Below are 24,913 nucleotides of genomic sequence, written 5' to 3' on the forward strand. Positions count from 1 at the left end.
GGAGCTGGGTTCAATTCTGACCTTGGGTGGAGTTTACACGTTCTCCCAAAGTCCAAAAACGTGCAGATTAGGTGGATTGGCCATGCTAAATTGTCCCTTAGTGTCCGAAAATGGGCAGGTTAGGTGGGGTTGTGGGCATGTGGCGGGGGAGTGGGTCTAGGTGGGGTGCTCTTTCAGAGGGTCAGTACAGACTCGATGGGCTGAATGGCCTCCTTCTGCACTGTAGGAATTCTGAGGTTCAATGCTTGGGCTTAAGCTATAAATGAGGTCTGCTACCAGGGTTTTTGGCAGATCCCAAACTATACATTTGTGAGCAAGTACCACTCGATAGCACCATTAGTTTACTCCTTACATCACTTTGTTGATGATTGAGCAGAGGTGAATGGTGGCAACTGGTTCATTTAAAGTATCCTGCTTTTTGTGGTCATACAAAGGCAATTCTCCACATTAATCTGATAAAAGCTATTCTTTTGGATTTACTGAAACAGCTTAGCTAAGAACTAAGGGCTAGTTCTGGAGCACAAGTTCTTCATACCATAGTCAGGACACTGTCAGAGCTTGTAGCCTTTGTTGTCTCTTGTGCGCGTGGCCATTTCTTGATGCCATGTAAGGGAAAGGATATTTGCTGAAGCCTTGCCTCTGTCACCGTGGACACATCAGGAAGAGACTGAGAAAGTTCATCTGCTTAACACTTCTGACTGAAGGTGCTTACAATCATTTTAGCCTTGCCTTTTGCACTCACATGCTGGACGCTACCAACAATGAGGATGGCCATATCCATGGAGCCTATACCTCCTCCTGTTAATTGCTGAATTGTCCACTACTATTCAAGATTGGATGTGGTACGACTTCTGAGCTCTGAGCTTTGACCTGATCTGTTAGTGTGTGATTGCTAAATTCTGTTCTGAGCATGCTGCTTCCACTATTTAGCATATATTTAGTCTTGCTGAAAAAATAGATTTGCTGTTGAACCTTTTCTTCTTGCACTCATTAGGACAGATTCACAAAAATACCAAACCTCAAAGGGAACAATAATTTATACTACACGTGAAGAGGGTGTTGATTAGTTGGCAAGTGGACTTTGATTGATAGAGGCATTGCCATGGAGAATGCATCAGGGAACAGTTAACTGCCGAGGTTTTGTTTAAAAAAGCATCAAAAACTATCCTGTGGGATAATGGCTACCCTGAACAGATCACTGTTTGCTGCATATCATACAAACTCATGAATGATCCTAAGGCCGCCGCTTTGTCCTGAAAAATGCCCAATCTACTTCAGATTATCCTGAAAGGGTAAGGTGACTCAAATATTTGACCAACAGGTGAAGCTAAGTGATTCACTCTGCTCCTTTGCAGCAGCAACACAAATGGTATTCTCTCCTAATAAGTGCTGCCGTCAAGATGAAAAGACCTGCCCACCACACAAATGAGTAATTGGGTTTATGAATATTAGTACCAGCGGTGTGCCAGGTATGTAGCCCATACATCTGTTGAAGCATATGAAACATCATGTCCCTTTAATATTCACAACAGTCAAAATACTGGCTGTACTCACAGCCCATGCTTGTAAAATTGGACACTTGCTAAAAAATCCTGATTGTGTTAAGAATTACATAGATAATCAATTTAAATCATCAGTTGGGCTCTTAGTGTGGCTCACTTATGCGTGCTAGAAGCATAGATTCACACAAAGAGCCCTGTCCTTTGCAAACAGAAAGAATATGTTCATGTATTACACTTTCTTCAACTTAACAAATGCTTGGGGAACAGCCATTCCTTAGTTCATTTATCATGGCAATGCCTTGACCAGTCGGGAGTTGACCTGCCTGGTTTGAATTTAAACACAACCTCTGGACCAGTAACCTGCAAAATGAGAGTTCAAACCAACCCATAACTGTTTGAAATTTTGAATTCAATTATATAAAATCTGCATCAGTAAAAGTGTCTAAGAAGCTGTCATTTCATCATAAAAATCCAACTGGTTCACTGGTGTCCTTCAGGGTTAACAGACCTGCGGTTATTACCCAGTCTGTGACTCCAGCTCCACACCAGTGTGGTTAATATTGAATTGCCCTCCAGATCTCAAACCACTAAAAAGAAACAACAAAACAAACGAGCATGCAGCTGCATCTAGGCATCAAATCAGGAAATGAAAAAGGCACGCCCAGCCCAGAATAAAACTTCTCAGACACCTACTGGAAGAGTTATCGCACAGACTAGTTAAGTAAAAGCCTGACGTAGTCACTTAAAAGAATCATAGTTATCAGCCAATGTTCCATATTCCCAGACCGACCGAGATGAGGAGACGGTTTCATGCAGTTAGAGGAAGTACCCCATTGTGTCCTCAGCATTGAGATTGAATCCAATGGTTTCAGGTCAAATGTGGGTATGGAAACATGGCTGATTATCATCACCCTCCCTCAGATGATGCAGTACTCCTCCATCTTAAACATCACTTGGCAGAAGCATGGAGGGTAGTAGCATAGGCACAGAATGTACTCTGGTTGGGGGACATCACTGTCCATTACTCAGTAGCTCAATAACTGCTGCTTACCTCCCAGTGTTGGAATGCAGCCTGCACTTCGCACTCATATTGGTTCTTTACAGTTTTTAAACAGAGCTCTCTATAGATACCTGTAACCAGAAAGTCACCTGTTCAGATGGAGAGTTAATGAGTTGATTCATATGCTTTGACTACTTATTCACATTTATATTAGGATCCCTACCAGATCAAGTGGAACACCCCCCACATAATTAATTTGACAGCTACATTGATGCTGTTAAATGTTGCACATCAAGTAGGCTTAGAAACATTAGACCTCTCCTGCCTTTCCAGACTTGCAAGGATTGTTATATGAAAATATGCATTTCAGGAAACCTTTTCTTGCTTTGAACTAAGAGGGATAATAGAGTAACTCAGGAAGGCTGATTCAAATATGAACACAAAGAAGCAATTTCAATTTGCTCGAAATTCATGTTATAAATAATTCTGGTGAATGTGGGGTTCTGGCAAGCCCACTAAGTTTTATTTAAACAAAACAGACCAAGATATTCTTGATGTCCAACCCCTTTACACCTCCGCCCATGACCAGGACGGTCTGAGAGCTCTCTGCTTTTTCCTCGAATGGAGGTCCAACCAGCCCACACCATGCTCCTCTGACCACTTGAACTTGCATTCAAACTGAACAACTTCTTCAGCTCCACATCTTTCCTTCAAATAAAATGGTCTCGGCAGGTAACCACACGGGTAGCAGTTATGCCTGCCTTTTGTGGGATATATGGAACATTCATTATTCCAGACCTACTCAGGGCTCCTCTAACATCTCTTCTCCCAGTATGTTGTTGTCTATATCAGTGCCGCTTCCTGCTCTCATAGTAAACTGGAAGAGTTCACTGACTTTATTTCCAATTTCCACCCTTCTCTTACCTTCACTTGGTCCACCTTGGCTCATCACTTCCCTTCCTCAGATTCTCAGGGCAGGATTCAGCGGATCAAAGTTAAAGTCTGGTTTTGGGAACATTTGGTGGGAGTTTGGAAACAGCTGCATTGGTGAGATCATGGCCAGTGTCAACGGCATTTAGTGGCAAAAATGAGCCCCCCGATGATAGTCTCAACATTACGGCGTCCCCACCGTCTGATTCGCCCAACTCCTGCCTCAGCTGCTAACCGATAACAAGATGCAGCTGCTTTTAAGCGCTCTCTCACAACTCACTCCCAGTCAACGCACATGCATGGCAGCGCAGACCTACTCCTCGCTTTGGGGATGCCAACCTCACAAGGCTTCTTGACGCTGTGGATGAGAGGTGGGGCACTTTGCTCCCCCGAGGAGGTCAGAGGGCCATTAGCTGGGTCAGCAATGCCGCCAGGGAGGCAGTGGCAGCGGCTGTCACTGCGGGCAGTAGGAGAAGGAGGACCGTCGTCCAATGTCGGAAGACGACAAAAGGCCTCCCAATGAGCTGCAAGGATAAGTTACCACCTCTCTCCTGGCATCAGTTCCACCCGCCACGCCTCAAAATTCCCAAACACTGCCTCCCCCATACAATCCACAAGCTCACAGCTCGCACCCTCCAAACATCCGATCTTCCTGCTTGTTCCTCAGAACCCCCTGGCACCCACGAACACAACCCCATCATGTCCAGGTACAGTCCACACACATGCCACCTGCTATAGACCCCTCTGACGCATCAAGCATGTGGCTCACATGGTCTTCTCTTTGTCCCTGCAGAAGATGGCCCTTTCCCGTTTATTATGGGCTAAGATGGGGGGGAGAAATCACAGAGATTAGAGTCCTCACCCCCTATGAGGAACCGGCCCTGGAAATTGCAGGGTTGCCCGAGGAGCGAGCAGTCACCGACAACAAGGTTGGCTTGCGCCAGAGATGTGAGAATCCACTGCCCCTTCACCTAGATGACCACATGTCCAGTGTCTTGCAGGATCACCATCTGATGAGGTCGGGCCATCTGGAATCGTACCCCACCCTCCACCCCAATCAAGAGAAGAGCTCAGAGAGCTCAGAGGAGACCACCAGCAATCCATCACAGCTATCACTTAGACCTTCCACCAGTACAGAGACACACACCTCGGTGGGCAACATTAGTGGACAGGTTCTGGGGCACAATCTGGTGAGCACCACACAGTTGCTGACACACATCAGGTGGAGGCAGGAACATCCCAGTGAGATAGCAGTTGGAAGTCAGCTGGATGCCAGGACACAGCTAGGTCCCAGCCAGATTCCGAGCCTTTGGACAAGTTTCTTTCAGAGCTAATGCAGATGATAGGCCAGAGCCGTGAGATTCAGGAGAGGGTGTCAGTGACATTCCAGCGACTGAAAGGTTGATTGAAGATGTCCCAAAGACTTAAGAAGATGGTGCCGACAATTCGTGGCACCGAGGCCAACACTAGGGTGGCGACCGCAGTGGAAAACCTGGAGCAAGACGTCCGCATCTTCAGTGGTGATGTCCAAGGCATTGCTCAGTCTGTGACAACATAGCTGAGGGCCTCAACATCATGGCCCTGTTGCTAAGGGACGTGTCCCAGACGCAGGTGAACATTGCCGAGGCACTGCAGAACGTGGAATGGCCCAGTCAGCGAGGACCATCATAGAACAGTACCATCGGGTCTGCACCGACCCTCTCTTTACCTAGGCTTACTCCCCAGCTCCATCCCCGTAGCTCCACCCAACTTTTTCGACACTAAAGGGCAATTTAGCATGGCCAATCCACCTAACCTGCCCATCTTTGGACTGTGGGAGGAAATTGCAACACCCGGAGGAAACCCACACAGACATGGGTGAACGTGCAAACTCCACGCAGACAGTTACCCAAGGTTGGAATTGAACCCAGGTCCCTGGCACTGTGAGGCAGCATTGCTAACCTGTTGTGCCACCCTGTCGTCTTCACTGAGGGCGTCAACACAATGGGGAGCCTCCAGGACTGGAAATGCCAGATGGTCCAGAAGCATCTGGTGCTCACACCAGCTGTCCCCCCATCCCATGGAGTCCCCTGGGGCCCTATGTGCACATAAGGGTGGAGGAAGCACTGGAGGCCAACCCAGGGCCTTCCACGAAGTAGACTATGGCAGTCTCTATTTCTTCTGAATCCCCTCCTCCTGACACCGGCGCACCTGAAGGGTAGCGTGATTAGAGTAGCACAGCAACGCCAGTGATACTGGTAAGTTGTCCAGGGGCCCCTGGCTTCAGGCCCTCCAGATGATGTCTGCCAAGAGCATCAAAGGCCACAAGGCACGGAAGGTAGCAGGCTTCCTCCACTGATGTGAATCCTGGACTCATACTTGGACCATAGAATCTATACAGTGTAGAAGGAGGCCTTTCGGCACATCAAGTCTGCACCAACCCTCTGATAGAGTACCTTACCTAGGTCCACTCCCCTGCCCTATCCTCATAATCACATCTAACTGTTGGACACCAAGGGGCAAATTTAGCATGGTTAATTCACCTAACATGCAAATCTTTGGAGAGGGAGGAATTTGGAGCACCCAGAGGAAACCCACGCAGACACAGGGAGAAAGTGCAAACTCCACACAGAGAGTCACCCAAGGCTGGAATTGAATCCGGGTCCCTGGTGCTGCGAGGCAGAAGAGTCAACTACTGCGCCACCATTCTGCCCCAATGTAGCACTAGGCCACGGTGGGGAAAAAAAGAGGGAAATGGAGGGGGGGGTTTAGAAGAGAGGGAAATGGGGGAAGATAGGGAAACGGGGGTGGGAGGAAAGACAGGGAAACGGGGGGGGGGGGAACGGGGGGGGGGGAAGACAGGGAAACGGGGGTGGGGGGGGAAAGACAGGGAAACGGGGGTGGGGGGAAAGAGGGAAATGGGGGGGGGGGAAAGAGGGAAATGGGGGGGGTTAGGAGAGAGGGAAATGGGGGAAGATAGGGAAACGGGGGGAAGATAGGGAAACGGGGTGGGGGGAAAGACAGGGAAACGGGGGGGGGAAGACAGGCAAACGGGGGGGGGAAGACAGGCAAACGGGGGGGGGGGAAGACAGGCAAATGGGGGGGGGGGGAAGACAGGCAAACGGGGGGGGGGGGGGAAGACAGGCAAACGGGGGGGAAGACAGGCAAACGGGGGGGAAGACAGGCAAACGGGGGGGGAAGACAGGGAAACGGGGGGGGAAGACAGGGAAACGGGGGGGGGAAGACAGGGAAACGTGGGGGGAAGACAGGGAAACGTGGGGGGAAGACAGGGAAACGTGGGGGGAAGACAGGGAAACGTGGGGGGAAGACAGGGAAACGTGGGGGGAAGACAGGGAAACGTGGGGGGAAGACAGGGAAACGTGGGGGGAAGACAGGGAAACGTGGGGGGAAGACAGGGAAACGTGGGGGGAAGACAGGGAAACGTGGGGGGAAGACAGGGAAACGTGGGGGGAAGACAGGGAAACGTGGGGGGAAGACAGGGAAACGTGGGGGGAAGACAGGGAAACGTGGGGGGAAGATAGGGAAACGTGGGGGGAAGATAGGGAAACGTGGGGGGAAGATAGGGAAACGTGGGGGGAAGATAGGGAAACGTGGGGGGGAAGATAGGGAAACGTGGGGGGGAAGATAGGGAAACGTGGGGGGGGAAGATAGGGAAACGTGGGGGGGGAAGATAGGGAAATGTGGGGGGGAAGATAGGGAAACGTGGGGGGGAAGATAGGGAAACGTGGGGGGGAAGATAGGGAAACGTGGGGGGAAGATAGGGAAACGTGGGCAGAAGATAGGGAAACGTGGGGGGAAGATAGGGAAACGTGGGGGGAAGATAGGGAAACGTGGGGGGAAGATAGGGAAACGTGGGGGGAAGATAGGGAAACGTGGGGGGAAGATAGGGAAACGTGGGGGGGAAGATAGGGAAACGTGGGGGGGAAGATAGGGAAACGTGGGGGGGAAGATAGGGAAACGTGGGGGGGAAGATAGGGAAACGTGGGGGGGAAGATAGGGAAACGTGGGGGGGAAGATAGGGAAACGTGGGGGGAAGATAGGGAAACGTGGGCAGAAGATAGGGAAACGTGGGGGGAAGAGAGGGAAACGTGGGGGGAAGAGAGGGAAACGTGGGGGGAAGAGAGGGAAACGTGGGGGGAAGAGAGGGAAACGTGGGGGGAAGATAGGGAAACGTGGGGGGAAGATAGGGAAACGTGGGGGGAAAAATAGGGAAACGTGGGGGAAAGATAGGGAAACGTGGGGGAAAGATAGGGAAACGTGGGGGAAAGATAGGGAAACGTGGGGGAAAGATAGGGAAACGTGGGGGAAAGATAGGGAAACGTGGGGGAAAGATAGGGAAACGTGGGGGAAAGATAGGGAAACGTGGGGGAAAGATAGGGAAACGTGGGGGAAAGATAGGGAAACGTGGGGGAAAGATAGGGAAACGTGGGGGGAAGATAGGGAAACGTGGGGGGAAGATAGGGAAACGTGGGGGGAAGATAGGGAAACGTGGGGGGAAGATAGGGAAACGTGGGGGGAAGATAGGGAAACGTGGGGGGAAGATAGGGAAACGTGGGGGGAAGATAGGCAAACGTGGGGGGAAGATAGGGAAACGTGGGGGGAAGATAGGGAAACGTGGGGGGGAAGATAGGGAAATGGGGGGGAAGAGGGAAATGGGGGAAAGAAGGAAATGGGGTAAAGAAGGAAATGGGGGGAAAAGGGGTGGGAGAGAGGGAAAAAGGGGGGTGGGGAAGAGGAGGAAAAGGGGGGGGAATAGAGGGCAAAGGGGGAGGGAGACGAGAGGGAAATGGGGGGGGGGAAAGAAGACGAGAGGGCTTCAAACACTCCTTCTAAACGAAACAGCAATTTACTTGTAATTAGAATCATAGAGTACAGAAGAGGCCCTTCAGCCCATCAAGCCTGCACTGACAAAAAACACTTGCTCTAATCTACACTAATCCCAGCACTTGGCCCAAAGTCTTGAACGTTATAACATTTCAAATGCTCATCCAAGTACTTTGGGGCTATGGGGCTGGTTTAGCATAGTGGGCTAAACAGCTGGCTTGTAATGCAGAACAAGGCCAGCAGCGCGGGTTCAATTCCTGCACCGGACTCCCTGAACAGGCGCTGGAATGTGGCGACTAGGGCTTTTCACAGTAATTTCACTGAAGCCTACTTGTGACAATAAGCAATTATTATGATTATTTTTTAAAGATTATGAGGTTTCCTGCCTCAACTACCCTCTCAGGCAGTGCATTCCAGATTCCCATAACCCTCTGGGTGAAATTATTTTCCTCAAATCTCCTCTCAACCTCCTGCCTTTCAATGCCCCTTTGTTATTGACCCCTCAACTAAAAGGAACAACTGCTTTCTACCCACCTTATCCATGCCCCTCAAAGTCGTATATACCTCAATCAGGTCCCCTCTCTCGGCCTTCTCTGCTCCAAAGAAAGCAACCCAAGCTTATCCAGCCTCTCTTCATAGTTAAGATGCTCCATCCCCAGCAACATCCTGCTGAATCTCCTCTGCACCCTCTCTTGTGCAATCACATCTTTCCCATAAGGCGGTGACCAGAACTGAACACCGTACTCCGGCTATGGCCTAACCAAAGTTCTGTTCAGCTCCAACATAACCTCCCTGCTCTTATGATCTATGCCATGACTGATAAAGGCAAGTGTCCCGTATGCTGCCGTAACTACCCTATTAACCTGTTCTGCCGCCTTCAGGAATCTGTTGACAAGCACCCCAAGATTCCTCTGAGCTTCCTATTCATTGAGTACTCCCTTATCATGTAGTGCATCACCTCACATGTTTCAGGGTTTTAAATTCCATCTGTCACTGATCTGCCCATCTGATCAATCCTTCTGCATCCTCCTGAACCCAAGACTTTCTTTCTCACTGTCAACCACCCAACCAATCTTCGTATCATCTGCAAACTTATTTATCATCCCCTCCCACCCCACCACATTTTCTTCTATATATATCACGAACAATAAGGGACCCAGCATTTATCCCTGTGGTATGCCACTGGACACCGGCAACCAGTCACACAAACTGCAGTCTGACACTACCCTCTGTCGTCTATCACAAAGACAATTTTGGATCCAACTTGCCACATTACCATGGATCCTATGTGCTTTACCTTCTTTATCAGTCTCGCATGTGGGACCTTGTCAAAGGCTTTGCTGAAATCCATATAAACTACATAAACCGCACTGTCCTCATCTGCACACCTAGTCACCCCAAAAAGTTCAATCAAATTTGTTAGTCATGACCTTCCTCTGACAAAAGTCATGCTGACTGTCTCTGATGAAACCTTGCCTCTCCAAGTGGAGATTGATTCTGTCCTTCAGAATTTTGTCCAATAGTTTCCCTACCACCAATGTTTATCTCTGCCACCCTTCCTGAAAAGTGGAACCACATTAGCCACCCGCCAGTCCACTGATGCTTCCCTTGTGGCTAGAGGAATTAAAAATTTGAGTCAGGGCCCCTGTAATTTCCTCTCCTGGCACCTGGCAGTCTGGAATACAACTCATCTGGACTTGGGGATCTGTCGACTTTTAAGCCCGCAAAAACTTCCAGTACGTACTCACTCCCCATATCAAACTGCTCTCGAAACTCACAGTTTGTTTCAATTCGACACCCAAATCCTCCTTCTCCAAAGTGAAGACAGATGCGAATTGTTTAACACCGTACCAATGTCATTCGGCTCGATGCACAGATGGTCACAAATGGGTCCTACTCTTTCCCTGGTAATCCTCTTCCCCTTGATATACTCGTGGAATATCTTGGGATTTTCCCTCATCTTACCCACCAACAAAAGAAGGAACAATACAGCACAGGAGCAGGCCCTTCGGCCCTCCAAGTCTGTACCGATCATGATGTCAACCTCTGCCAAAACCCTCAGCACTTCCTTGTACCGTATCCCTCTGTACCAATCCTATCCATGCGTTTGTCAAGATGCCTTTTGAACGGCGTTAATGTATCTGCTTCCATAACCTCCCTTGGCAACGCGTTCCAGGCACTCACCACCCTCTGCGTAAAAACCTGCCTTGCATGTCTCCTCTAAACTTTGCCCCACGGATCTTAAATCTATGACCCCTGGTGACTGACCCCTCCACCTTGGGAAAGAGTGCCTGGCCATTCACTCTATCCATGCCTCTCATAATCTTGTAGACGTCTTATCAGGTCGCCCCTCAACCTCCGTCTTTCAATGAAAACAGACCGAGTCTGTTCAGCCTCTCCACATAACTAACACCCTCCAGACCAGGCAACATCCTGGTAAACCTCCTCTGCACCCTCTCCAAAGCCTCCACATCCTTCTGGTGGTGTGGCGACCAGAATAGTGCGCAATATTCCAAGTGCTGCTGTAGCAAGGTTGTATACAGCACGACTTGACAGTTTTTATACTCGATGCCCTGTCCAATCAAGGCAAGCATTCCGTATGCTTTCTTGACTACCCTGTCCACTTGTGTTGTTGCCACCTTCAAAGGTCAGTGGACATGCAAGCCCAGATCTCTCTAACTTTCTATATTTCTATATATCTAAGAGTTTTGCCATTTTCTGTATATTTCCCCTCTATGAACAGAGGTAAAAAAGCCAACATAAGTGTACTTTACCTGGATGCTCGTAGTATTCGGAATAAGGTAAATGAGTTGATGACGCAAATCACCGTGAATGACTATGATTTAGTGGCCATTACTGAAACATGGTTAAAGGATGGTCACGACTGGGAGTTAAATATCCGAGGGTATCAAACTATTCGGAAGGACAGAGTGGATGGTAAGGGAGGTGGTGTAGCTTTGTTATTTAAGGATGACATCCGGGCAACAGTAAGGGATGACATCGGTGCTATGGAGGACAAGGTTGAATCCATTTGGGTGGAAATCAGGAATAGTAAGGCGAAAAAGTCACTGATAGGAGTAGTCTATAGGCCACCAAATAGTAACATTATGGTGGGGCAGGCAATAAACAAAGAAATAACTGATGCATGTAGAAATGGTATAGCAGTTATCATGGGGGATTTTAATCTACATGTCGATTGGTTTAACCAGGTCGGTCAAGGCAGCCTTGAGGAGGGGTTTATAGAATGTATCCGCGATAGTTTCCTCGAACAGTATGTAATGGAACCTATGAGGGAACAAGCGGCCCTAGATCTGGTCCTGTGTAATGAGACAGGATTGATTCAGATCTCATAGTTAGGGATCCTCTCGGAAGGAGCGATCACAATATGGTGGAATTTAAAATACAGATGGAGGGTGAGAAGGTAAAATCAAGCACTAGTGTTTTGTGCTTAAACAAAGGAGATTACAATGGGATGAGTGAAGAACTAGCTAAGGTAGACTGGGAGCAAAGACTTTATGGTGAAACAGTTGCGGAACAGTGGAGAACCTTCCAAGTGATTTTTCACAGTGCTCAGCAAAGGTTTATACCAGCAAAAAGGAAGGACGGTAGAAAGAGGGAAAATCGACCGTGGATATCTGAGGAAATAAGGGAGAGTATCAAATTGAGGGAAAAAGCATACAAAGTAGCAAAGACAAGTGGGAGACTAGAGGACTGGGAAAATTTAGGGGGCAACAGAAAGCTACTAAAAAAGCTATAAAGAAGAGTAAGATAGATTATGAGAGTAAACTTGCTCAGAATATAAAAACAGATAGTAAAAGTTTCTACAAATATATAAAACAAAAAAGAGTGGTTAAGGTAAATATTGGTCCTTTAGAGGATGAGAAGGGAGATTTAATAATGGGAGATGAGGAAATGGCTGAGGAACTGAATAGGTTTTTTGGGTCGGTCTTCACAGTGGAAGACACAAATAACATGCCAGTGACTGATGGAAATGAGGCTATGACAGGTGAGATCCTAGAGAGGATTGTTATCACCAAGGAGGTAGTGATGGGCAAGCTAATGGGGCTAAAGGTAGACAAGTCTCCTGGCCCTGATGGAATGCATCCCAGAGTGCTAAAAGAGATGGCTAGGGAAATTGCAAATGCACTACTGATAATTTACCAAAATTCACTAGACTCTGGGGTGGTCCCAGCGGATTGGAAATTAGCAAACGTTACACCACTGTTTAAAAAAGGAGGTAGGCAGAAAGCGGGTAATTATAGGCCAGTGAGCTTAACTTCGGTAGTAGGGAAGATGCTGGAATCTATCATCAAGGAAGAAATAGCGAGGCATCGGGATGGAAATTGTCCCATTTGGCAGACGCAGCATGGGTTCATAAAGGGCAGGTCGTGCCTAACTAATTTAGTGGAATTTTTTGAGGACATTACCAGTGCGGTAGATAACGGAGAGCCAATGGATGTGGTATATCTGGATTTCCAGAAAGCCTTTGACAAGATGCCACACAAAAGGTTGCTGCATAAGATAAAGATGCATGGCATTAAGGGTAAAGTACTGGCATGGATAGAGGATTGATTAATTAATAGAAAGCAAAGAGTGGGGATTAATGGGTGTTTCTCTGGTTGGCAATCAGTAGCTAGTGGTGTCCCTCAGGGATCAGTGTTGGGCCCACAACTGTTCACAATTTACATAGATGATTTGGAGTTGGAGACAAAGGGCAATGTGTCCAAGTTTGCAGACGACACTAAGATAAGTGGTAAAGCAAAAAGTGCAGAGGATACTGGAAGTCTGCAGAGGAATTTGGATAGGCTAAGTGAATGGGCTAGAGTCTGGCAGATGGAATACAATGTTGACAAATGTGAGGTTATCCATTTTGGTAGGAATAACAGCAAAAGGGATTATTATTTAAATGATAAAATATTAAAACATGCTGCTGTGCAGAGAGACCTGGGTGTGCTAGTGCATGAGTCACAAAAAGTTGGTTTACAGGTGCAACAGGTGATTAAGAAGGCAAATGGAATTTTGTCCTTCATTGCTAGAGGGATGGAGTTTAAGACTAGGGAGGTTATGCTGCAATTGTATAAGGTGTTAGTGAGGCCACACCTGGAGTAGTGTGTTCAGTTTTGGTCAACGGACTTGAGAAAGGACGTACTGGCACTGGAGGGTGTGCAGATGAGATTCACAAGGTTAATCCCAGAGCTGAAGGGGTTGGATTACGAGGAGAGGTTGAGTAGACTGGGACTGTACTCGTTGGAATTTAGAAGGATGAGGGGGGATCTTACAGAAACATATAAAATTATGAAGGGAATAGATAGGATAGATGCGGGCAGGTTGTTTCCACTGGCGGGTGAAAGCAGAACTAGGGGGCATAGCCTCAAAATAAGGGGAAGTAGATTTAGGACGGAGTTTAGGAGGAACTTCTTCACCCAAAGGGTTGTGAATCTATGGAATTCCTTGCCCAGTGAAGCAGTAGAGGCTCCTTCATTACATGTTTTTAAGATAAAGATAGAAAGTCTTTTTGAAGAATAAAGGGATTAAAGGTTCTGGTGGAGATGAGTCCACAAAAGATCAGCCATGATCTCATTGAATGGTGGAGCAGGCTCGAAGGGCCAGATGGCCTACTCCTGCTTCTAGTTCTTATGTTATGTTAGACCTAACAAAATGCCTTACATCACATTTGTCCGGATTAAACTCCATTTGTCATTTCCCTCCCCAAGTCTCCAATCTATCTATGTCCTGCTGTATCTTCTGACAATCCTCAACACTATCTGCCACTCCACCAACCTTGGTGTCATCCGCGAACTTACTAATCAGACTGGCTACATTTTCCTCCAAATCGTTTATGTAAACTACAAACAGAGGCCCCAGCACAGATCCCTGTGAAGCACCACTAGTCACAACCTTCCATTCAGAACACCCTTCTACTGCTACCCTTTGACTTCTGTGACTGAGCCAATTCTGTATCCATCTTACCACCTCAGCTCTGATCCCCTGTGACTTCACCTCTTGTACCAGCCTGCCATGAGGCGCCTTGTCAAAGACTTCACTGAAGTCCATTTAAACAATATCCACCGCCCTCCCCATATCAATTATCTTTGTCACCTCCTCAAAAAACTCGATAAGGTTAGTGAGGCACAACCTCCCCTTCACAACGCCATGCTGTCTATCGCTTTTGAGCCCATTTGTTTCCAAATGGGTATAAATCCTGTCCCTGAGAATTCTCTCCAATAATTTACCTACAACCGACGAGGGGCTCACCGACCTACAGTTTCCAGGATTATCCCTGCTACCTTTCCTAAACAGTAGTACCACATTAGCTATTCTCCAGTCCTCTGGGATCTCACCTGTAGCCAATGAGGACACAAATATGTTAGTCAAGGCCCCAGCAATTTCCTCTCTTGCTTCCCTCAGTATTCTGGGGTAAATTCCATCCGGCCCAGGAGACTTATCTATCTTAATATCTTTTAAAAGACCCAATACCTCCTCCTTTTCAATGTTAACATGATCCAGACAGTCCACACACCCTACCCAAGAATCATCTTCCACAAAGTCCCTTTCTTTTGTGAACACTGATGCAAAGTACCCATTTAGTACCTCGCCCCTTTCCTCTGGCACAACACATAGATTCCACCCCCCCACTAGTGGTTGAATCCTTTCTCTGGCCACCCTCTTGCTTTTTACATATGAATAAAAAGCTTTGGGATTCACCTTAATCCTACTTGCCAAGGACTTTTCATGACCCCTCCTAATTTCCCGCTTCAGTACCTTCCTACTTTCTTTATACTCCTCAAGGGTTTCTTCTATCCCTGCCCTTCTAAACCGTGCAAAAGTTTCCTTTGTCTTTTTGACAAGGTTCACAATATCCCTCGTTATCCAAGGCTCCCTAAACTTCCCATACTTATCCTTCATTCTCTCAGGAATGTGACTTTCCTGAATCCTAATCAACTGTCGCATGAAAGACTCCCACATGTCCAATGTTGATTTCCTATCCAACAGCCGCACCCAATCCAAATCCTTCAATTCCGGTCTAATGTTATCGTAATTTGCCTTTCCCCAGTTTAGCACCTTAACACGAGGGTTACCCTCATCCTGTCCAAATGTACTCTAAAACTTACGGAATTGTGGTCACTACTCCCAAAACGTTCCCCTACTGAAACCTCAACCACCTGTCCAGGCTCATTCCCCAATACCAGATCCTCTTCCCTGGTTGGACTATCTACATATTACATCGAACACCTGTCCGGCTTCATTCCCAGAACTAGGTCTAGCATTGCACCACCCCTTATTGGGCCTTCGACATGTTGATATAAAAAGCTCTTTTGAACACATTTCAAGAAATCTGCTCCCTCTAAAACCTTTATAATGTGACTATCCCAATTGATTTTGGGAAAGTTGAAATACCCTAATTACTCTATTATTATTTTTTACACACTTCAGTGAATTGCCTTCACATTTGCTCCTTCACATTTGCTCCTCTATTGACTCTTTGATGGTCCCAGCAGTGTGACTTTTTATTCCTAAACCAACAAAGCCTCATTAGAATACCCTTCCAAGATATTGTCCCTCCTTACTGTAGTAGCAGACTCCTTAATTAATAGTGTAACACCACCTTCTCATTTACATCCTCCCCTGTCCTGCCTGAAGATCCTGTACCCTGGAATGTTGAGCTGCCAGTCCTACCCCTCCCTCAACCACATCCCTGTAATGGAAAATCACAACTCCACAATCTTAACTTATCTGTCTTGCCTATGATACTCCTTGCATTAAAGTAGATGCCATCCAGCCTCACCGTATTCTCTTGAAACTCAACATTCAGTGTTCCTATTGCATAAACACACTGTGTCCCCTCCCCTGTCAAACTAGCTTAAATCTCTCCTAACAGCACTTGTAAACTGACTTACAAGGATGTTCATCCCATTCTGGTTGAGGTGCCGACCATCCCGCTTGTACAGGTCACACTATTCCCAGAAACAATCCCAGTAATTCAGAAATCTAAACCTCTCCCTCCTGCACCAACTCTTGAGCCACCCATTCATCTGCCCTATTCTCCTATTTCTGTACTCGCTAGCACGTGGCACCGGGAGTAACCCAGAGATTACAACCTTTGAGGTCCTGCTGCCTAGCTCCCTAAATTCTTGATGCAGGGCCTCATCCTTCATTCTACCTAAATTGTTGGAACCAATGTTATCATGACCTCGGTCTAATTACCCTCTCCCTTCAGGATGTCCTGCATCCGCTCAGTGACATCCGCGACCCGAACACCAGGGAGGCAACACACCATCTTGGAGTCATGTCTGCGGCCGCAGAAACACCTGTCTGCTCCCCTAACTAAAGAATCTCCAACCTCTGTTGACCCTGCTTTCTTCTTCCTCCCCTCCTGTACAGTCAGGCCACTCGTGGTGCCAGAAGCTTGACTCTGTCTGCTCTCCCTGGAGGAATCTGTACCCTCATCAGCTTCCAAAATGGAAAACTGATTTGTGAGCGGAACCCTAGGGGACTACTGCACTGTGTGTTCTTTTTGACTGTCTGGTGGTCACCCATTCTTTCTTTTTCTCAAGTCTCTTGAGCTGTGGTGTGACCACCTCTCTAAACATGCTATCCATGTAACTCTTAGCCTCGCAGATGTGCCAAAATGTGTGCAGCTGCCGCTCGAGTTCCGAGACCCAGAGCTCATGATTCTGTATTCGGGAGTACTTCCTGCACACATGGTCATTCAGGATGCCGGTAGGGTCCATGACTTCCCACATATTGCAGGTCACACATTCCAGTCAGCTGACCGGATCTGCCATGACTTAAGCTTGATCTTACTGAGTCCTATGCGCTAACTTTGCTATTTACTTAATCTTGTCGATACTCCCTTTTACTTTAACCGTACCCTGCTTCTCTTAGTGTCTGAGGTTTTACTTATCCCTGATCCTCCTCAGTCCCTGATCCCTTAATAATCTTCTAGCTTTTTGGGTCTTGGTCTGCAACTGCCCCTTCTGACCTGTGAAAATAGTTAGGAAAACAAGACAGCAGAAAAGGAAGAGGAAAAACCTACCCCCACCCCCCCACTTCACCTAACTCCCACACTTAGCGAACTACCAACTCCACTCACTGCTCGCTGCACTCTCTTTCAATTTGGTACCCTGCATTCGCTGCTCACCTTTGGCCCCTCTTCATTAAGGAGACTAAACACAGACTGGTTGACCACTTTGCGGAACACCTCCATTTGTTCCCCCCCCCCCCCCCCCCCCCCCCGGTTTCTTGTCACTTGTCATTTTAATTCTTCCCCCTTGGTCTCACTCTGACTTTTGTCCTTGGCCTGATACAGTGTTCCAATGAAGCTCAATGCAAACTAAAGGAAAAGCACCTCATCTTTCGACCTGGCACTCTACAACCTTCTGGACTCGACATACAGTTCAACAATTTTATGTCATAATCTCTGCCTCCACCTTGTTCTGTATATTTTTCTTGCTGGTTGGGTTTTGTCTAGCTTTTTTCTCTATCCTTTCATGTTGCATTCAGATGCATTCAGATACCATTCACATCTCGTCTGGACATATTTTGTGTTTCTTCATGATATCATGACCACTTTTTGGCTTTTGCACCATGAAATATTTTGGACATTTAATCTCTTTTGCCCTCTACCCTATCACAGATCTTCCCTTTTGTTCTTCCCAAATTCCCTCCCCTTCCACTGGTTCAAAACCTATTACATTTTTACGTTTCTTCAGTGTTAAAGAAAGGTCATCTAGACCCGAAACATTAACTCAGTTTCTTTCCACAGATGTTGTCTAAGTATTTCAAGCATTTTGTTTTTATCTCAGATTTCCAGCATCCAACATTTGTACCGGGATATTGTGTAATTGCAGACCTTTAAAAATTCCCTATCTAAGCATCAAAAATCACAGGTTATGAATATTTCAGGATAAGCCACTATCTACTAAACATGACATCAAATCATCTTTGCACATTATAAACATAAGTTGAAATAAATTTTTACCTGCAACCTTTGTTCGAATTTGCATATTCTCCTGTAGAGCTGCTAAGGGTTCCAAATATTCAGGAGCCTTTCCTGCTATAACTTCCTCAAGCTTTGCTTCCACTTGACTTAATCTTTCCCTGTATAACCTGAAAATATATCTGTTTGGTTAAATCACTCACTTGGAAATGGTCAAATCAAACATAAACTGTGGCTCGGCAAATCTTGTGTAAAATTTTCACAAGTGTAATTTAGCAGCACTAAATGAGGCCTGTCAAAGATAGTTGTACCTTTTATTATACTTCATACGAGCCTAAGGGGAAAATGGATCTGATTTATGTTTGCATCTAGGTACTTGGCACGCAATTTGGTTTGGGATTTAATTTTCAAATTAATGACCCAGCCACAATTCAGCCATCAACAGGATACAAGCACAACATATGCTGGAAATTTGCTAGAGGCGTTCAAAACTCGAGAGTGGTCTGCACAGAGTAGATAGGGAGAAACTATTCCCATTGGCACAAGGGAACCGGGAACACCGCTTTAAGGTGAATGGTAAAAGAACTATAGGCAAACAGAAGGATAAACTTTTATTTTAAAGTCAATGAGTACTTAGGATCTGGAATGCACTGCCTGAGAACATGGCAAAGGCAGATTTATGCCAGCTTGAGAATTGAATAATTAAGGAAAGAGAAAACATTTGTAGGGCTCTGGGGAAAATGTAGGGAGTGGGATTTTGAGTTGCTCTCAGAGACAGCATGGGCACAATGGATCAAGTGGCCACCTCCTGTGTTGGAACCATTCTATGATCTGCACCATTTATCTTATTTCAGATACAATAAAAAATAGATTATAGAACACAAAAGAGGCATTACCAATTACCGTTTTTAAACTAGAATCATTGAATTTACAGTACTGAAGGAGGCCATTCGGCCCATCGAGTCTGCACAGACCCTTGGAAAGAGCACCCTACCCAAGCCAACACCTCCACCCTATCCCCGTAACCCACTTAACCTTTTTTGTGCACTAAGGGCAATTTAGCATGGTCAATCCACCTAACCCATACATCTTTGGACTGTGGGAGGAAACTGGAGCACCTGGAGGAAACCCACGCAGACACAGGGAGAATGTGCAGACTCCGCACAGACAGTGACCCAAGCCGGGAATCGAACCTGGGACCCTGGAGCTGTGAAGCAACTATGCTAACCACTATGCTACCAAATACATAATTGCTGGGATAGCCATAAGGCTCCATTATCAATGATGTTAGTAACTTTTTGTTACGATCGGAGGCCAGACTGCCAAATTTTGTTACAATCCAGGTAAGATCTCCAAATGTTTGCTACGATCCAGTTAGGGCACTCTAACTTTTTTTGTTAAAAGTAGATAAAAATTGAAATTCATATTATGTACTAGAATAAACCACAAAATTCCACTGTTTTAATCAAACAGAATAAAATTTACGATAAAGTCAACACAGCAAACAGTCAATACTTTATCTCATACTCTTAACATACAGAATTAATGAGGTAAACATGAATTAACAGGAAAACTGCGGTTGAGTGCACTACAAGCTGCACATTAAATGGCAGACACCACCAAGACAGCAACACACTCAGTCGGAGTCACAAAAGTCTTTTTAAAAGTCGGTCTTCCTCATGAGGGACCTCAGCTCCTCCCCTTCCAAGAGTTAGTCTGTTACCCAGAAGACAGCTGCTCTATGCCACCCAGGTTCCATGGGGACAAGCCTCACTCAAAAACACACTATTCTAATCTCTCTTAAATCTGCTCCCATATTCATCCAAAACTGCTACAGAATCTGCACCCACCTGGGATAGCCAGGGTACACTCCAGCATTAAAACACAGACACTGCCCCAACTTCTTACCCACACTGCTGCCAACACTGCTTCTGGGCTTTCCGTAGGCCCAATCTCTTCAGCAGCACCGAGCAATCACTGCTCCAAAGCTTCGCTGGATCCCAACATCTCAGTAGAACAGAGCTAAAAGTTTCCAGGACTTCAGCTCCCTCAGCAGCACAGAGCTAATGGCAGCACTTCAGCTGCATGGAGACAATGCCCCTCTTTGCACCTCATGGCTGCCATTAATTGTGTCTCTTAAACTGATCCATGGCAGAGGCAGGCTTACACTGAAAGCACACCATGCCGAGGCACAGGGCCCTGTCGTGATATGCAGACACACACATAATGATATACAGACAAGCAGCTAATGAACACAGAGAACAGGACATGACCAATAAGCAGGCAGGACACTCAGGGGTGGGATCTGACTATAAAAGACACGAGGCACTCATATTCTGCCTCTTTCCACTGATGAACATCTAGAGAGTCAGTCAAGGGTGTTGTTACAATCTCACACTGCCACCACGTGGCTAAGAGCTAGTCTGGTTCAGTCAGACAGAGTAACCACACTTAAGTTAGCAGAGAGTCGAACTCACAGAGCACTGTGCTATTAGTTCAATAAACCTGATTGAACTAACTTCAAGGTCTGGAGTATCTTTCTGATCTAAGCTGCATCCTGTTGCAGCCAGTGTTAGACCAGTGTACCTAACACGACAGGCCCCAGCCAAATGGAGGGGGGGGGGGGGGGGGGGGGGTGGAGTGAAGGGTGGAGATAAGAGGACAAAGCTAGGCAAAAAGACAGTTTGTCATTTTACTTTTAAAAGTTTTTACAGCGTTATCTATGATGATGCAATTGATGGATTTTGTGGATGAAAAAGTATTGAAGAAAAGCTATCTAAAGGGATGAAGCAAGAAAATCTTAAAAATCTGTCCATTTTTCATATTCTCTTGTTTAAATTCTGCTTTTCAAAATGGTGAATTGCTGTTCTGATATAATGGCTGTAGCTGATCACATGCTGCTAGTTCTAACCACCATCGCTCTCAAGACTGGCCTTCAGAAATTCTCTGGGACAAAGAACGAAATCCTGCAGACAGAGCCACTGATATTGGACTTGGACTCACTGGACACTCGACTCACATGAATTTACGGCAATAGCTTCTTTGGTTTTGTGTGAGGAAGTAAATAAGTTTTAAACTGAATGAAACTCTGAAATATAGTGAATGGCAGCATATCCATCTTGTTGATTGGAGTATTTGCTCGTGCACTGGCCTGTGCTGCAGTGATGTCATTGGCTGATTTTTCCATCTCATTGCTCATCTGTAAGTTCCATGTTTGCTCGCTTCAAGAATCACACATCGCAATATTGACCATCTTTACCGTCATTCTGACAAGAGGGAAGCCTGCAGTTCAATTCAGCAATTATTCATAATAGCATGTTCTTACAAGTTAAAAAGCACTAAAACAGTTCAGCGATAAATGTGTATTTTTGCGGCTTGTGCCTTTGCATTCAGTGGGGCGAGGGTGGGTGGGGTCGGGAGGGATGTGGCATGATTGGGGGAGGGGTGTGGCACAGGGCCCCACAAAGTGTAAGTTCACCACTGATTTGTGGCCTTTTTTAAATCTCCTAATAGCATTCTGTTCCTGTTCCTAGGCAGAGTCTGGTGTATCCAAGACGAGTACATTCTATACCATAAATGCTTCAATATCCAATCAATGAGACGCAACCCCACAGGTGTCAACTTACAAAAACAAAGACAAACATTTTTGATTGTTGCCAGTTATCAACTAGTGGCAACTCCTTGGTGGTAAAAAGGCAGCATAAGTGGGGGTTTCTATGAATTCATGATTATATGCCTCAAGAAAAATTGGAATACAGCACATCTACTTCAGTAGTCATATTTAAAATGTGATCAACAGATCTGCAGCAATTCAAGATGTTCTTGATTGATCAGCCAGTGCGACTTACTGATAGTACTTGGAGGAATAGACTTATGACATAGGTGTAATATTCTTCCTGCTTTGCTGCAAATCATTACGTAAAACCTAATAGTTCAGATGGTTCTAGCTAGAAAAGCAGAGATAAATTTACAATACTCCGAGTAATCTCCACAATTTTAGCTGATTGAACTTCAGCAGCGTTGCCGTATACACTTGGCTTCTACTTCTAACCCATCTAGGATGAGGTAAATGATGTGTGTCCCTGTGGAGATAGTGTATACTTCAGATCAGTCAAATGAAATTATATTTGTCATGAGAATGGTATGAACGAAAAAGGCCCATTTGATTGCATTCTCCCATTAAACTGTCTCTATCTTACCATTACAATAAATTAATTCCATAAATTAATCTAATCTCCTGATTTCCTTACAATCTGTCCTAATTTTCTTCTTGAAAGCAGACACATGCTAGGATGTGTTTCTCTGGGTACCAATAGTTTTCTGGTATGTCTTCCAAGCAGTCACTCAACATGTTCAACATTTTGCATGAGAATCTGGGCAGCCAGCATCAGAAAGCTGTTTAGGCACAACAGGGCAGATTAATCTTGTTTTCATCTGGCTTGTATATTCATGCACTTCCAGGATGGATCACTGAAAATCATGAAGGATGGGAACACTGATGGACTACAGGGCAAAGAAATACTCCTGTAGTCAGTCCAAATACTCCTGTAGTCAGCTGGCGTGCTCATCAAATCCTGCATCTTAGTTTACCAAGTGCTACATAAACTGTTTAAATTACACTTGATAAATGAAGATTGCAAGTCTTTATCAACTGACTGGTGAAGTCAAGTGTTTTATGTTTATCTTCATGTAATGTGCTTAAAATGTCAGACATAGTCTTAAAATAGTTTTCTGTATTTCAGAGGCTGGATTTATACTGCACTTGAGAAATAACCCAGAAACAGTGAAAGAACGGCGATAGAGTTTCAAGTTAGGATGGTGTGTGACTTGGAGGGGAACTTGCAGGTGATGGTGTTCTCATGTATTTGCTGCCTTTGTCCTTCTTTTTGGACACGAACAACGGAGGTTTCAATGACCTCACCTTTACAGGGGGTAGAATGTGGAGGCCGGCCATTGGAAGTCAGGCCTATAAGTGAGTAAAAATCAGCAGCAGACTTTCTGAGGCAGGGGCAAAGTTGGGCAATGTTACAAAGGTGGATATAGATTGTTTTAGCGATAGAATGGATAGGAGCTCCAAAGCTCATCTTGGGATCAAATAAGACACAAAGGTTGTAAACAATCCGGTTCACTCTCAGATAGTTACCAGGGAGAGGGCTGGAGTCAGTAGCAAGAGTAAGAACTAGAACAAACATTACTTCTGTCATAGAATCTGTAAGGGATAGGTCGCTCTTCAATTCTCAGTTACATACAGTAGTTGCTTTCCTGAAAGTGCAACTTTAAATGAAACAACGTTAAGCCAATCAACTTTTCCCATTATGACCAATGTAAAGGTTGTCGTTAGGTTTTGCAAGACCTTTCTCAGAAAAGCACCTTAAAACATTCTACCCTTTAGGCTGAAATACTGTACATTCCCAAATATCTATATTCATAAATGAAACAACTTTTTAAAAATCTATTTTTATTAAGGCATTTATATATATATAAAATATTAATGTTAAACACAAACAAAACCAAGAGAACGAACAGGACCTCACTCTTTCCCATGTTCAGAGAACCGACCAAATTCCTCCAAAATGTTCATGATCCCCCCGATACTTCCCAGTGGATCCGAAATGTAAAGCAGTAGATCATCCGCATATCGCGAGACCCTGCGCTCCAACTGTCCCCCCCACCCCACCCCCCCACCCCCACCCCTCCCCACACTATCCCTTTCCAACTCCTTGATGCCCTAATCGCCAGTGGCTCTGTTGCCAAGGCAAAAGAACGAGGAGAGGGGGCATCTTTGCCTTGTCCCACAATGTAGTCAGAAATAACCCAAACTCACCCAATTACACTCGCTGCCGGCGTCCCGTACAACAACCGGACCCAATCCACAAACCCCTGCCCGAACCGTCCCAGTACTTCCCACAGATATTCCCATTCTACCCAATCAAATGTCTCCTCCGCGTCCATAATAACCACCACCTCCACATTTTGTCCCTCCGAGGACATCATTATCACATTCAAGTGCCTAACGTTCGCCGGCCGATGCCTCCCCTATATATACCCGTTTGGTCTTCCCCCACCACCCTCCGGCACACAGTCCTCAATCCGAGAGGCCGAGGTCTTTGCCAACAGTTTGGCATCCACATTTAGCAGCGATATTGGGGTGGTAGGACCCACACTGTTCCAGGTCCTTATCCTTCTTCAAAATTAAGGATATCGACGCCTGCAATAACGTAGGGGAAGCTCCCCTCCCCCTCCCCCTCCCCTCCCCCCCGCCTCATTGTATGTCCTTACCAGCAGAGGTTCCAGATTCCCCAAAAACGTTTTATAAAATTCTACCAGGAACCCATGCGGGTCCGGGGCCTTCCCTGCCTGCATTGCCTTCATATCCTCCATCACCTCTACCAGTACAATGGGTGCCCCCAGCCCATCCAACAGATCATCCTCCACCTTGGGGAACACCAACCTGTTCAGAAATCGCCACATTCCCTCTCCCCCCGCCGGGGGCTCCGATTCATAAAACCTATTATAAAATTTCTCAAAACCCCATTCACCCCCACCGGGTCCAAAACCACCCTTCCCCTCCCATCCTTCACCTTTCCGATATCCCTCACCGCCTCCTGCTTCCAAAATTGGTAAGCCAGCATCCCACTTGCCTTCTCCCCATATTCATACACTCCCTGGCCCACCATAATTGCCCCACTGCCTTCCCCATAAACACCAACCCGAATT

General features: G+C 46.2%; 1 protein-coding gene across 1 annotated transcript in view; it reads right to left on the bottom strand.

The window, feature by feature from the left end:
* brms1la (BRMS1 like transcriptional repressor a) overlaps positions 1 to 24,913 on the bottom strand; it is a 53,947-nt gene that overhangs the window by 26,390 nt on the left and 2,644 nt on the right. The window contains exons 2-3 of the mRNA XM_072488973.1: positions 18,239 to 18,366; positions 2,554 to 2,651 (exon numbers count right to left, since the gene is read on the bottom strand). Of these exons, the coding sequence (XP_072345074.1) occupies positions 2,554 to 2,651; positions 18,239 to 18,366 (226 nt within the window). The remainder of the gene's footprint in view (positions 1 to 2,553; positions 2,652 to 18,238; positions 18,367 to 24,913) is intronic.

This window comes from Scyliorhinus torazame, chromosome 2, assembly GCF_047496885.1.
Source record: "Scyliorhinus torazame isolate Kashiwa2021f chromosome 2, sScyTor2.1, whole genome shotgun sequence".
In the NCBI taxonomy this organism is placed as follows: Eukaryota; Metazoa; Chordata; class Chondrichthyes; order Carcharhiniformes; family Scyliorhinidae; genus Scyliorhinus; species Scyliorhinus torazame.